This window comes from Rhinopithecus bieti, unplaced genomic scaffold (genome assembly GCF_001698545.2).
Source record: "Rhinopithecus bieti isolate Rb0 unplaced genomic scaffold, ASM169854v2 scaffold_53422, whole genome shotgun sequence".
In the NCBI taxonomy this organism is placed as follows: domain Eukaryota; kingdom Metazoa; phylum Chordata; class Mammalia; order Primates; family Cercopithecidae; genus Rhinopithecus; species Rhinopithecus bieti.
Genome location: NW_016821178.1, coordinates 1,537,821 through 1,553,532, shown reverse-complemented (window position 1 = coordinate 1,553,532; position 15,712 = coordinate 1,537,821). Strand labels below are relative to the sequence as shown.

General features: G+C 39.6%; 1 protein-coding gene across 1 annotated transcript in view; it reads left to right on the top strand.

Moving 5' to 3' along the window:
* Positions 1 to 15,712, top strand: part of TERB1 (telomere repeat binding bouquet formation protein 1) — a 52,306-nt gene that overhangs the window by 35,345 nt on the left and 1,249 nt on the right. Inside the window, exons 13-17 of the mRNA XM_017860229.1 lie at positions 2,137 to 2,483; positions 4,273 to 4,337; positions 4,923 to 5,018; positions 11,795 to 11,944; positions 12,247 to 12,312. Coding sequence (XP_017715718.1) covers positions 2,137 to 2,483; positions 4,273 to 4,337; positions 4,923 to 5,018; positions 11,795 to 11,944; positions 12,247 to 12,312 — 724 coding nt within the window. The remainder of the gene's footprint in view (positions 1 to 2,136; positions 2,484 to 4,272; positions 4,338 to 4,922; positions 5,019 to 11,794; positions 11,945 to 12,246; positions 12,313 to 15,712) is intronic.

The window sequence follows — 15,712 nt, the reverse complement described above, 5'->3', positions numbered from 1 at the left end:
TTTTTTTGAGACGGAGTCTCGCTCTGTCGCCCAGGCTGGAGTGCAGTGGCCGGATCTCAGCTCACTGCAAGCTCCGCCTCCCGGGTTTACACCATTCTCCTGCCTCAGCCTCCCGAGTAGCTGGGACTACAGGCGCCCGCCACCTCGCCCGGCTAGTTTTTTGTAGTTTTAGTAGAGATAGGGTTTCACCATGTTAGCCAGGATGGACTCGATCTCCTGACCTCGTGATCCGCCCGTCTCGGCCTCCCAAAGTGCTGGGATTACAGGCTTGAGCCACCGCTCCCGGCCGTGATTTTATTATTTTAATTGTCTGAGTAGTATTCACTATTGCAGATGTGCCATAATTGATTTAACCAGTCCTTTATTGATGGACATGTAAGTTATATTTAAATTTTTACCATTGGAAACAACTCTAAATACCTGCTACACATGTACCCGTGTGTGTGTGTATGTGTGTGTGTGTGTGTATTCTGTAACAGCTTTAATGATATATAATTCACAAACCATACAGTTCACCCATTTAAAGTACAGTCAACCCTTGGTATCTATGGGGAATTGGTTCCAGGACCTCCCACGGATACCCAACTTCATGGATGCTGGGAACTTTAGGGGAAGTTTAGGCAAGTTATTTAATCTCTTTGTGCTTTAGTTTCATCATTGATAAATGGAGAAAATAATAGTACCTCTCAGATATCTAGATAGACATAGTTTTTATTATGAAAGATACTGTCAAATTGTTTCGCCATAGAAGTTATATCAACTTACACTCCCAGTAGTAATGTTTAAGAGTACATATTTCGCCACAGCCTTTTGATCTTTGTCAGTGTAATAGATGAAGAAAAATATCTCAGTGTAGCTTTAGTATTTATTTATCTCAAGTGGGATGGAACATTTTTTTCTTGTGTTTAAGAGCTATTTATATTTCCTTTCCTATAAACTATCTGTTCATCTTCTCTGCCTGCTTTTCATGCTATCGTTGATCTTTTCATATTTCATTGTAGTAACTTTTTATAAATGTTATTTTTAAAAATTATCCTTCAGCTTGGGCAACATGGCAAAACCCTGTGTCTACAAAAAATACACAATTAGCCCGGAATGATGGTGTATGCCTGTGGTCCCAGCTACTCAGGAGACTGAGGTGGGAGGATTGCTTCAGCCCAGGAAGTCGAGGCTGCAGTGAGCTGTGATCATGCCACTGCACTCCAGCCTGGGTAACAGAGCAAGACCCTGTCACAAAAAAAAAAAAACATAGGGCCGGGCGCGGTAGCTCAAGCCTGTAATCCCAGCACTTTGGGAGGCCGAGGCGGGCGGATCACGAGGTCAGGAGATCGAGACCATCCTGGCTAATGCGGTGAAACCCTGTCTCTACTAAAAAATACAAAAAACTAGCCGGGCGACGAGGCGGGCGCCTGTAGTCCCAGCTACTCGGGAGGCTGAGACAGGAGAATGGCGTGAACCCGGGAGGCGGAGCTTGCAGTGAGCTGAGAGCCGGCCACTGCACTCCAGCCTGGGCGGCAGAGCAAGACTCCGTCTCAAAAAAAAAAAAAAAAACAAAACAAAACAAACAAACAAAAAAACCATATATATATATATATATCCTGTTGCTTAGGATATGCTTTATACATATTATTTCTGGGTGTTTTGATTGTAATTTGGTTTTGCTTCTGGTTCTTTATTCCTGAGATCCCTGCCCAGAGTAACGTTTTTGATCTCTAACAGAATTAAAAAAAAAAATTTTATGTGGTTGAGTATATTAGTTTTCTTTTATTATTTAATTTTGGGTAATACTTTGAAAGGTCTTATACCCCTTGAGAATATTAAAATATAATGATTCCTTTTAGAACATGTATGACTTTGTTTTTGTATTTAAATATATTTGTTTCATTTTGACTTTATGTTTGTATAAGCTGTAAGATATTCACCTTATTTTTTCACCAGATGGCTACCCAATTGTCCCAATATCGTTTAACGAATAAACTCCCTTTTCTTCCTAATGTAAACTGACTTTTATCATATATGTTCTATTGGTAATCATAAACTTTTTCTTCATTCTTCATTATTTAAATGAAATATAAATTGGGTTATAAAGGGAATGCATTATATTGAAATTATTTTCTTGTCATTTTTACACTATAGGAAGAAATACAAAGAGAAAACTGTCAGGATAATATTTCATCTATGAACATGAATATTCAGAATACATGGAAACATCTCCATGCAGATCATATTGGTCGAGCTACCAAAGCAGAAGATGAGGATAAAAGCCATTCTAGACAGTTTCAGAGTTATAAGTCCCATGGAGCCATGTCTAAAGCATGTACAAATGATGACCAAATGAAGACACCATTGAAGAGTGCAAATCCAGTCCATACTTGTTGTAGAGAGAGTGAGCAAAATAAGTCTTTATATAAAGCCAAGTCAAGCTGCAATCAAAACTTACGTGAAGAAACTACTTTTAAAAAGAATTTTATTTCTCAATCAAGGTATAGTTTAATAATTATGTGTAACTTTTATTTATTCAGCGAGTATTTATTGTGTACTACAGTATGCCACACTGTTAAATAACGGGCATGTAGAAAAAACGACATGATGAAACATGGTCTTGGGAAGAGCCTGAAGTAGGAAGTGTTGGGAAAGGAGTTTGGACGGGGAGGTATGGGCCAGTTCATCTAGGGCCCTGCAATGTCATACTCTGGATTTTGGGGTTTAACTCCCAGGGTATAGGGAGTGATTGAGGATTTTAAATTAAGTGGCGTAACATATTTGAATTTTAGAAAGGATACTCAGAAAATAAAACCTAAACGGAAACCCTTTACTTGAAGTAACAATGCATGCGTTGATAATCTATCAGCAGTATAGCAAAACTAGTTTTAAATTGAATGTGATAAAGGGAATAGGATGTGAATAAAATTTGGTTTGGGTTTGCCCTTTTGTTTGTTCCCTGCACTTTGTCTCTAGAACATAGTCTTTTTCCCTTGCAGTTAGTTTGTGGGGCTAGACCCGGGATTGTAGCTTTTCTTAAACCCTTTACTGGGTTGTGCTCTTCTGATGGTTACAGTACTTAGGAAAAATGAAGAGGATGCTGCTACATTTTGGGCAGGTTGAAGGGTAAACTAAGTACCAAGAAGAAGGGTTACATCAGTACCACCCCTTTTATCTGTTTCAAGACCATTCTTGATGTTAATTTTAACTTGATTTCTCAGGTATGGGAATTGGGAAGCAGTAAGATATGGTCATGGGCCAGCCTGCTTGACCTCCATCCCAAGCTTTCCATACCCATAGCCTTCTTTCCTCTATAGGGTTAGCCATATTTCCTTTCCTTTTGTTTTGTTTTGTTTTGTTTTGAGAGAGAGAGAGAGAGAGTGTTTCGCTCTCGTTGCCCAGGCTGGAGTACAATGGCGCAATCTCAGCTCACCACAACCTCCGCCTCCCAGGTTCAGGTGATTCTCCTGCCTCAGCCTCCTGAGTAACTGGGATTACAGGCATATGCCACCACGCCCAGCTAATTTTTTGTATTTTTAGTAGAGATGGGGTTTCTCCACGTTGGTCAGTCTGTTCTCAAACTCCTGACCTCAAGATCTGCCCGCCTCAGCCTCTCAAAATGCTGGGATTACAGGTGTGAGCCACTGCACGCAGCTAGGGTTAGCCATATTTCTACCTCAGCCAAGTTATTAATATTTTTATCTCTTTGAAATGCTTTTTTCCTCCTACAAATATATGTACATGGACAGATAGCTGTAATTATAAAGCTACTGCTATGCCTGCTACCTGATCTACAGTTCTTGCCTTTTTCTGTACTATTATCATTGTGACAGTATAATCAAAACTTGTATTTATTCATCAAGGACTACAGGGTTCAAACACACAAATGTTTTGGGGGTTAGGAAGGATTTTTAAACTCAGGTCTTTAAATGATTATTGTTAGCACTTTGCCATCCTGTACCCATGTTCATTTTCGCTCCCACTGATTTTGTTCTCTCCTTTTTGCCTTCATCTCTCCTACTTCCTTCTTTTTATAATCTTTTTCTTCCAAGTTTCATCTGGCATCAATACTATTGCCCTCTGGAGTCTTATTTGACTCTAGCTCTAGAAACAAGGCTTTAATTGTTGCAGGCCCTACTTTGGCAGAATTTGGTAGATTTTAGTCGATCATGATTCCAAGTTGCTTTTGCCCATAAAACTCTGAAAATCACAACACTGCTTACAGAAACATTGGTCCACACACCAAACGGTATGTTTACTTTTAGTAATCTGGTGTCTCTTTTCTTTTAGTGACCATGTTTTTAAACACCCAGTTCACATTGCCAAAAATATAAAGCAGCAGTTACCAGTAACAGGTATGATTAAAATGTTTCTTTGGTTTTCCATAAAACAGTTATTTAGGTAACCATATAGCTAAAAATGTACATTGGCTGAGCGCAGTGGCCTGTAATCCCAGCACTTTGGGAGGCCTAGGTGGGCAGATCACCTGAGATCAGGAGTTCAAGACCAGTTTGGTCAACATGGTGAAACCCCATCTCTACAAAAATACAAAAATTAACCAGGCGTGGTGGTGGGCACCTGTAATCCCAGCTACCGGGAGGCTGAGGCAGGAGAACTGCTTGAACCCAGGAGGCAGAGGTTGCAGTGAGGTGAGATCACACCACTGCACTCCAACCTGGGCGACAGAGTGAGACTCCATCTCAAAAAAAAAAAAAAAGTCCATTGGTATATTGGCCCTCTAAAGTATAAGCCACACCTTTGACTCTTTCTGTTGTAAATGCCTTCCATTAAGATCCAGAATCTTTCTGTTTCTTCACCAGCATGACTAGAGGCATAGTACTAGGCTAAGGTTTATGAAAAGCTTGATATTTAATAAATCCTTAAAATATCTGATTCTTTTCATTAATCCAAAAATCCTTCATTTTGCAATTTTTTTCCAGATCCATTTACATTATGTTCAGATATAATAAATAAAGAAGTAGTCAGTTTTCTAGCAACTCCCAGTTGTTCCAAAATGTTGACGTATAGGTGCTCAGGTAAGTATTTTTTTAATTGCAGTTGTTTCACAGTAAAAGCCTTTTATGATATTAACTACAATTTTTTTATTTTTTTTGATATGGAGTCTCACTCTGTCACCCAGGCTGGAGTGCAGTGGCAAGATCTTGGCTCTCTGCACTCTCCATCTCCCAGGTTCAAGCAATTCTCATGCCTCAGCCTCCCAAGTAGCTGGGATTACAGGTGCTCGCCACCACACCTGGCTAATTTTTTTTTGTTTGTTTTCGTAGAGACAGGGTTTCACCATGTTGGTCAAGCTGATCTTGAACTCCTGACCTCAAATGATCTGCCCACCTCAGCTTCTCAAAGTGCTGGGATTATAGACATGAGCCACTGCACTTATTGTAATTAAGTAGAATTTATAATAGTTCTACACATATGATTTACTTTGTTCCCTTTGGAGAAATAATATTATGGTGTATCAAAGCATTCAAATTAATATCTTCTATCTGGGCCAGGTGAGGCAGCTGTAATCTCAACACTTCGGAAAGCCAAGGTTGGAGGATTTCTTGAGGCCAGGAGTTAAAAACCAGCATGGTCAACACAGCGAGACCTTGTCTCTATAATTAAAACAAAACAAAACAAAAAACAAAACACCTTTTATCAGCATCAGGCTAAGCTTCCAATATTTGTATGTATGAATCAACACAGTTAGTACCTTTTTATTACTTTATTATCTTTTTGTCATAATACCATCTATAAATTTAACCTTACTGAGTAAACATTTTTTAATGTTTTCAGAGAACCAGTTATTACTAGGTATGCGTTCTGGATTATCCTGTAAACATAGGCATTAAGTTTTTAAAATACCTATTTTTATATTTATAATATGTAAATATTTCTAGTGTTTCATGTCCATTATTTATTTTTTCTGCAGGGGTCTTGTAAATATTCCACAATACTTATTCCCTCCCTTCTCCTCCTCCTTCACACCCCAGTATTTCCTCTTTGTTCATCTTGCTGTTGTATTCTGCTCTATGGATGAAATTGAGGTTCTCTGTATTCGGCTCAGAACGTCATTGTTCTTCCCTCTTGGATGAAGAGGTTATCTCTATTCCTCTAAAACTGATGTGTAGCCATAAGCTGAATCCCATATCTTTTTTTCCTCCACATTTTAATACTAATTGCAAAATCTTTCTCTTTACTCCCATTCTATTCATTAACTCTTTTTGTTCCACCTTGAACTATGCTCTTTTCTCCTCATCTTAAAAAAATACCCAATAGTTTGTTTGATTTGCTATCCTTTCAAGTGTTCATTCACTCCTCCCAACAGATGCACATATGCCATTAGAAAGTAAATGTAATAGGCCGGGTGCGGAGGCTCACGCCTGTAATCCTAGCACTTTGGGAGGCTGAGGCGGGTGGATTACCTGAGCTCAGGAGTTCAAGACCAGCCTCGTCAACACAGTGAAACCCTATCTCTACTAAAATTCAAAAAATTAGCTGGGCATGGCAGTATGCGCCAGTAATCCCAGCTACTCAGGAGGCTGAGACAGGAGAATTGCTTGAACCTGGGAGGTGGAGGTTGCAGTGAGCTGAGATCCTGAGATCCTGCCATTACACTCCAGCCTTGGCAACAGAGCAAGACTCTGTCTCCAAAAAAAAAAAAGAAAAGAAAATGTATTTAATAAGAATAAAGTACAAATATTTCTTTCAATTTAATTGTATTATTTTTTAAAAGGCTACTAAGTTGTTAGAACATAAATACTTATTAAGTTGTTTTGGATCTGACAGAATCATTAGGCATTTCTTTTGGCTTATAGGTGCCATGAACCTAGAAGGTTTGGGAATCTCTGGTCAAAAGTATTCTAGGTGGCAGAGTGGATGTTCTGTAACTGCTAACCCCATTTCATCCCTTAGTTTGTATGCGATGGTTCTTTCCTTGTTCCTTTCTTCCCTAGTTACCATTCATTCATTCCACAAACATTATGGAGTGCTTAGTCCTTGGCTGGCACTGGAATCTAAGATGAATAGAACTCAGTCTTCACCTTTATCTTTCTCTTCCTGCCAGATTTCCACATGTATTCTCCTCAAGACCTAGTCTATAGCACTTACTCAGTTCTTTCACTACATTTACTTTTGTAGCATCATCTATCATTTTATTGATGGTTTTCAAATATATATCTTGACTTTTGACTGCTAACCTGGGCCTTATTCTTTCATTTCCAGTAGTTCTCAGCACTTGAATATCTTCTTGTTACTTTAAGCTTAATGTATCCTAAACACAACATCCACAGCATCTTTCTTCCTTTTAAATTGGCCTCCCCACTCACTGCATTTCTGTCAGTGTTGCCACTATTTGTCTGGTCTCCCAGACTTTAAGCCTTGAATCATCCATGACTGTTCTCTCATTCTGTCCCTTATTTCTAGTCTATCAAATTTTGTTTTTTTTTTTTGCCACATAGGCCCTTTTCGTTTCATGCCTAAATTATCACAGCAATTTTATCTAGCAGTCTTTGTCTTAAGCATCTCCAACTCCCAACTATAATATGCATATCACTGTTAACTTATCTTCTTAATATGTGCTTTATCGTGTCATCATGCTAAACAACCCTCTGTGCTTCTCTGTAACCCATTGAATCAAGCTCTCTACCTGGCTTTCAAAGTTGTATGGAATTTTGTCCTGCTTCCACTTGTTAAAATTTACTGTACATTTACTCTGAATCTGCTAGAAATGTGCTATGGTTATTTCAAACTTTGCCATTTATGCAAGTACTGAATTTCTTGAGAGTTATCCTAAACTGTTTCCCTTATCCCAACAGCTCATTATTCATCAAACCCTGCTAATTTTACATCAGAAATCTCTCCATTCTCCCTGCAAATGCCTTGTTTCAAAATCCCTTCATTTATTTTCTGGACTACTAAAGTAACCTCTCAACTGATCCTCTTGCCTTCAGGTGCCGTTTCTACAAGACAAGTGAAATTGTGTCATCTTCCTGCTTTTATTTCTATGTTCCTCCCTGTTGCCTTGAAGAGAGTTAAAATTCCTTAGCACGACTTTCAAGATTCTTCTTGGTCTGGTTCCCTGCAACCCTCCCCAGCCCCACCTTTTCTCCTGCACTTCTCTGTACTCTAGCCATATTAGAGTGTCCATGATTCTCTGAACACTATGCTTTTTCACACTTCAATGGTTTTGCACATCTTTATTGCACTGAAATGTCTTCATCTCAGCCAACTATCTGCATGGCCAACTTCTAGTCCTTTAGGAATGAGCCACTAATACAATTAGGTGACAAACTGATGGAGAATTTTATAATGGACAGACATGGCTGACATTACCTGAACCTACCAATCTATCTTTTTTTAAAAAATGTTTTTCCAACTTTTATTTTAAGTTCAGGGATACATGTGCAGGATGTAAAGGTTTGTCACATATGTAAACATGTGCCATGGTGGTTTGCTGCTGATCTTTCTTAATATTTAAGAAAAGAAGAAGTTTGTCTAACCCTATTGGCTCAAGAGGCTGCCCAATTACAATTTAAAAAAAAAAAAAAGAGAGGCTGGGCGCGGTGGCTCAAGCCTGTAATCCCAGCACTTTGGGAGGCCGAGACGGGCGGATCACGAGGTCAGGAGATCGAGACCATCCTGGCTAACACGGTGAAACCCCGTCTCTACTAAAACTACAAAAAACTAGCCGGGTGTGGTGGCGGGCGCCTGTAGTCCCAGCTACTCGGGAGGCTGAGGCGGGAGAATGGCGTGAACCCGGGAGGCGGAGCTTGCAGTGAGCTGAGATCCGGCCACAGCACTCCAGCCTGGGTGACAGAGCGAGACTCCATCTCAAAAAAAAATTAAAAAATATAAATAAAAAAAAAAAGAGAGACAGACAATATATATCTCTTAATATGATACAGTAAGAAACATACAATACTACCTGCATGGAATTCTAGTAAAAACACTTGAACCTGAATCTGACCAATCATTTAGATTTAATTACTAGTTTATAGGACACACAACAACATTTTAAAGGACACGACTAGGATGCAATCAGCAAAACTTAGCCTTTGAGAAACTATAGTACAAATGACCTAGTATCTTCAATAAGTAAATGACAAGGAAGAGAGGGGAACTGATAGATTAAAAGCACCTTGACATATGTTAACCGAATGTAAGTCAGGCACAGTGGTGTGTGTGTCTGTAGTTCCAGCTGCATGGGAGGCTGAGGTGGGAGGATTGCTTGAGCCCAGGAGTTCAAGTCCAGCCTGAGCAACATAGTGAGACCCTGTCTCAAAAAAAAAAAAAAAGGTAATGGTGGATCTTATTTGGATCATGATTCCAACAACTAACTTTCAAAAGAAATTTTTGAATTGATGAGGAAAATTGAACACTAGATATTAGGTTATATTAAGCATGATTTTTTAGGTGTCATAATAGTTTTATGTGTTTACAAAAAAGAGTCCTGGCCAGGCGTGGTGATGGCTCATACCTATAGCCCAGCACTTTGGTAGGCTGAGGCAGGTGGATCATTTGAGCCCAGGAATTCGAGAATAGCCTGGGCAACATAGTGAAACCCATCTCTAAAAAAAAATACAAAAATTAGCTGAGTGTGGTGTTGCATGCCTGTAGTCCCAGCTACTTGGGAGGCTGAGGTGGGAGGATTGCTCGAGCCCAGGAGGTTAAGGTTGTAGTGAGCTGAGATCATGCCACTGCATTCCACCCTGGGTGACAGAGTGAGACACAATCTCAGAAAAAAACATCCTGGCTGGGTGCAGTGGCTCACACCTGTAATCCCAGCACTTTGGGAGGCCGAGGTGAGAGGATTACTTAAGCCCAGGAGTTTGAGACCAGCCCTGGGAATATAAGGAGACCCTATGTCTACAAAAAATAAAAAATTAGCCAGGCGTGGTGGAGGTCAGGGCTAAAAGTGAGCTGTGATCATACCACTGCACTCCAGCCTGGGCTAAAAGTGAGCTGTGATCATAGCACTGCACTCTAGCCTGGGTGACAGGGAGACCCTGTCGCAGGAAAAAAAAAAAAAATCCTTATCTGTTAAGGATGCATGTGAAGTATTTACAGATGAAATGATACTTTAATGTAAATTATAAGTGTCATAATCCAGTGTATACATGGGGACAGAGCTGAGTAGGTAGAGGTATAAATAAAACATGATTAGCCATGAGTTAATAATTATTGAAGCTGGATGATGGATACATGGGAGTTCAGTGTTTGAAATTTTACATAATGTTAAAAACAAAAAAGATGACTGAGCTTAAGGATCACTTCTTTTGGATATCTTCCCTTAACAGTGACTCTTGCTCAAAACCAGACAAAATAGATTCCTTTTCTTTTTTTTTTTTTGAGACAGTCTCACTCTATCGCCAGGCTGGAGTGCAGTGGCGTGAACTCGGCTCACTGCAATCTCTGCCTCCTGAGTTCAAGCAATTCTCCTGCCTCAGCCTCCCTAGTAGCTGGGGTTACAGGGGCGCACTAATACACTCAGTTAATTTTTGTATTTTTAGTAGAGACCGGGTTTCACCATGTTGGCCAGGATGGCCTCCATCTCCTGACCTCATGATCTGCCTGCATAGGTCTCCCAAAGTGCTGGGATTACAGGCATGGGTCGTCCAGCCCAACCTTTTTTTTTTTTTTTTTTAAGAGACAGGGTCTTATTCTGTGTAATAGCGTGATCGTGGCTCACTGCAGCCTTGAACTCCAGGTCTCAAGGGATTCTCCTGCCTCAACCTCTTAAGTAGCTAGGACTACAAATGTGTGCCACCACGCCCGGCTAATTTTTTTGGTTTTGGTTTTGTTTTGTTTTTTTTTTGGTAGGGACAGGGTCTCACTATGTTACCCAGGATGGTCTTGAACTCTTGAGCCCAAGTGATCCTCCCACCTTGGCCTCCCAAAGTGCTGGGATTACAGGCATAAGCCACCACTCTCAGCCCTAGATGCTTTTTCTTTTTCCTTTCCTTTTTTTTTTTCAGAGAGTCTTGCTCTGTCACCCAGGCTCGAGTGCAATGGTATGATCTCGGCTCACTGCAACCTCTGCCTTCCAGGTTCAAGTGATTCTCCCACCTCAGCCTCCCAAGTAGCTGGGATTACAGGCACCTGCCATCATGCATGGCTACTTTTTGTACTTTGAGTAGAGACAGGGTTTCACCATATTGGCCAGGCTGGTCTTGAACCCCTGACCTTGTGATCAGCCCACCTCGGTCTCCCAAAGTGATGGGATTACAGGTGTGAGCCACTGCGCACAGCCTAGATACTCTTTTCCTTTTCTTGTCTTTCTTTATTTTATTTTATTTTATTTTGAGACAGTCTTGCTCTGTCGCCCAGGCTGGAGTGCAGTGGTGCAGTCTTGGCACACTGCAATCTCCACCTCCTGGATTCAAGTGATTCTCCTGCCCCAGCCTCCCAAGCAGCTGGGACTACAGGTGCATGCCACCATGCCCAGCTAATTTTTGTATTTTTAGTAGAGACGGGCTTTCACCATATTGGCCAGGTTGGTCTTGAACTCCTGACCTCGTGATCCACCCACCTTGGCCTCCCAAAGTGCTGGGATTACAGGCGTGAGCCACCGTGCCCAGCCTAGATGCTCTTTTTCTAAAGCATCATAACTGTCTGTCCATACCTCCCTCCCAGCACTTATTTCACTCTGTTGTATTTGTTGTCTTTACTCCTTCACATGATTTTGAGCTTTTTGAGGTGTTTATAGTTCCTGATTTTACTTCAGTTACCATCATATAGGTATTTGCTTTCATAGATTTGTTACTAGATATTTTATGACATCTACACATAACTTGAATTTGTTTTCTTTTAGGTTGCATAGCAGTAGAAAAATCCCTGAATAGCCGAAACTTTAGCAAGCTCTTGCACTCTTGCCCATACCAATGTGATCGTCACAAAGTCATTGTGGAAGCTGAAGACAGATATAAAAGTGAACTAAGGAAATTACTTATCTGTAACAAAAGTAATTAATTCAGCAGCTTTAAAACTGTAATTATGGCTATACCTTCTGAACTATTATCTAAAGCATTAAATATATCAAAAACTAGAGGGTAAAATAATCTTAAAAAGAAAATCTGTCTCTAAGCAACCAGTAATTCAAGATGTACCCAGGGAGTAGTCTTAGACTGTTAGTTTAAAAATTCTTCCTAATCTATCTAAGTATTCCCACTAGACGGGGGAATAAAGGAAATATACTAATGGAATTGATATGCTATTACTCAGATTGATATGCTAAGTGTCCTAAATGTTTTCCATATTTTTCAGAAATTCTGCTGACCCCACGTAGAAGACAACAACTCAGTAATGAATCTACTACCCCTGGAAGAATAAGTGAATATATTTAATTTAGTTCTTTTTTTTTTTTCTTCTTGAGACAGGGTCTGGCTCTGTCACCCAGGCTGGAGTGCAGCGGAGCAATCTCTGCTCACTGCAGCCTCCGCCTCCCAGGTTCAAGTGACTCTCCTGCCTCAGCCTCCTGAGTAGCTGGGATTACAGACATGTGCCACCACGCCCTGCTAGTTTGTGTATTTTTAGTAGAGATGGGGTTTCACCATGTTGGCCAGGCTGGTCTCAGACTCCTGACCTCAAGTGATCCGCCCGCCTTGGCCTCCCAACGTGCTGAGATTACAGGCATGAGCCATTGCACCTGGCTGAATATATTTAATTTTTAAATGAACTTAAATTTCATATATTCCTGAGAAAGAAGAGAACAGCTGAGTGGTTGTTCTCAGTCTCATTATTAACGGATCTTAAATGATAAACCTTGCCTCTGATGAGGGTCAGACCTAATAAAAGAGACTTTCCTCTTCCCTTCATGTTGCTTGCTCACTCATTGCCTGCCAGCAGGGGAAGGAGCAGGAGGATACTAACATTTATTAAGCACCTGCTAGGTGTTAGATGGTGTATAGATATTATTTCCTTTAGTTCCTATAGTAATATTGTAAGTTAGATACTAATATGCTCCTATTGTAAGGCATAATTATTAATAGTTGGTAAGTAGCAGAACTTAGATTCAAAAAGCCATTCTCCAGAAGCCCTTATTCTATCCTCACGTTTTTATTTTAAGAACAAAATTATTATGCACAAGCGCTTCAGAGAGACTTTGCAGGAGGTTTTTTTTCATAACTATAGTGCTTGAAACAATAAAAATTGAAGAGACAAATAGTATAAACCTTAAAACTCTGCTTAAAAAATAAAAATGTCTCTTAAACAATTAGTTTATTTATGGGAATTTCAATTTAACTATAGGGTTAACATTTCGCATTGATCACCATTTCGGATTTATCAGAAGCTTAAATAACATTATCATTTTCTTTTATTCATGTGGAGTTAATACCTGCAGACTAAAATAGGTTGGATATATTAATTAGTAACATCTATAGAGCCACTTAGTTATTTAGACATTTGAACGTGATACATTCAGGAAGCATTTTGCCACATATATTTATTTGGCTATTTTCACTGCCAGAACTTTCAAGGAAATTTCAAATTTGCTTTTATATCTGATTCTTTTCTAGATTAAAAGTTCTGCATGCAAATTATAATTAAGTATAGTACCACTACAGAGGAGCCCACTTTCTGAAGTAGTGTTTTCTGTAGTAATGATTAGAAAATGGGTATTTTTTTCATAGAAACATCATGCACTTGGAGACCTTGTTCTTGACAAGGGCTTGGCATCAAATTAATAATAGGTGTTTTTCAACAACATGTCTTCAAAGCAAGTATGTAACAACAAAAAATATGCTATAATCTATTTGCATAGCAAAATAATTTGCAGAACTTCATGAAATGTGCATAATGGTTATACAATGATTATATACAGGGGTCCTATATACTATTAAGTGACATTGAGCTCAGAAAAAAACATACTTTTTTTTTTGGTAGGTAAAACTTGCTTTAGCTAAAACCAAATAATCTGGCCTACTTTTTAGTATTTAGAAAGGAATCTTGAGAAAGTAGTGATTCTTACATCTCTTTCACAAGTAGGCCAGGAATATTTGGTGTGTTGCCATTTTTTTCCCCTCTTAATAAATTTACCTTTTTTTAGGACACTCACTACTATTCATTTAATTGTACTTTATACTCAAATTTGAGCCCATTCTTCTGAGAAGGGACCACTGTACTAAGCATTTATAGATTTCCCCAAGCCTCTATTTTAGGATGGATTGGTGTTTTGAGAGGGCTTGAAAAATAGAGTCCTTAGAATTAAGTCCTCTCGCCCATTTTCCCTTACTCTTCCCTAATACCTAATATTAAGACTAAATAAGTCACAGAGTGGGGAGCTTGGTGTGTAGAGAGCTGCTTCCTTCTTCCAGGCTGCTTAGTACTCTGCTGTAGGAATCTTTGAGGATTTGGGCACAGATGGTAAGTATAAAAGTCAGGGAGATGGCAGCCACAATGGAAAAGTGGGGCTTTACATGATCAGCTCCCGGGCTCAATATCCTGAATGTTATAGTAACCAGTCTAGTCCTGATTATTATGAGTTCAAATCATTTAACAAGGGAAGTTGAAACCTATTTCTTGGATAGCCACAGTTTTCCAGTACACCCAAAATGAAGGAGTAATTTCACTGATAAGTTTTGAGATAGTTTTACCAATAATTTTGTTCTCTCAACAAGTATTTATTGACTACTACTGTGTGTCAGATACTATTCTAAGCACTGGGGATACAATGGTGAATAAAATAGATTAAAATTGCTGCCCTCATGGAGCTTACATTCTAAATAATACTATTAAGCAATAATCAGACATTGTTTACACTGATAACCTTCTGCTGGGAAGATTTTTCTCATCTGTTTTAAAAGGTCTGCTATGGCTCTTAGAATAGGTAAACAAATGGCTGTCTTGGCCTGCAAGGACAAGATTTTCTAAGGGTGACTCAGGACAGCTGCACCCAGTACTACGAAAGTAAATAACAGCCTCAAGTGGAAATACAAAAAACTCCTCACTAGCATCTACCTACAATGATAACATGGGATAATAATGAATGAAAAAGCTTAAAGAAAACTATTTCCTAGTAATCATCACCAGAAAATATTTGTTTACAGATATCAACTGTATATTCTTTCTTTATAGAAAGTATTCCTTAAAACCAGATAGTTAAAACTTCCTTCCCCATTGTGCAGCCTATATTTTGAGTTTTGATCTAGCTGACCATGTGTTTTAAAAGCAAATTTCAAAAGACCCTTATTCTTAAAATATTATCAAACTTAATATTTAAAGTAACAAGTGTTGATATTCTTTTCTATTCTATCAAGTTATGGAGCCCTTTGGGAAGACTGTAAGATATGCAAGCTGTTTTTTATTATTACTTTTTTTATTTTGAGATAGTCTTGCTCTGTTACCCAGGCTGGAATGCAGTGGCACGATCTCAGCTCACTGCAACCTCTGCCTCCTGGGTTTAAGCAATTCTTGTGCCTCAGCCTCCTGAGAAGCTGGGACTACAGTCATGCGCCACCATGCCTGGCTACTTTTTGTATTTTTGGTAGAGACAGGGTTTTGCCATGTTGACCAGGCTGGTCTCGAACTTCTGACCTCAAGTAATCCACCTGCCTAAGCCTCCCAAAGTGCTAGGATTACAGGTGTGAGCCACCGTGCCTGGCCGGTAAGATGTTTGTTAACTGTCCTCACAGGAATGTTGAATTAACAATCAAATGTGGCCGGGCGCGGTGGCTCAAGCCTGTAATCCCAGCACTTTGGGAGGCTGAGACGGGCGGATCACGAGGTCAGG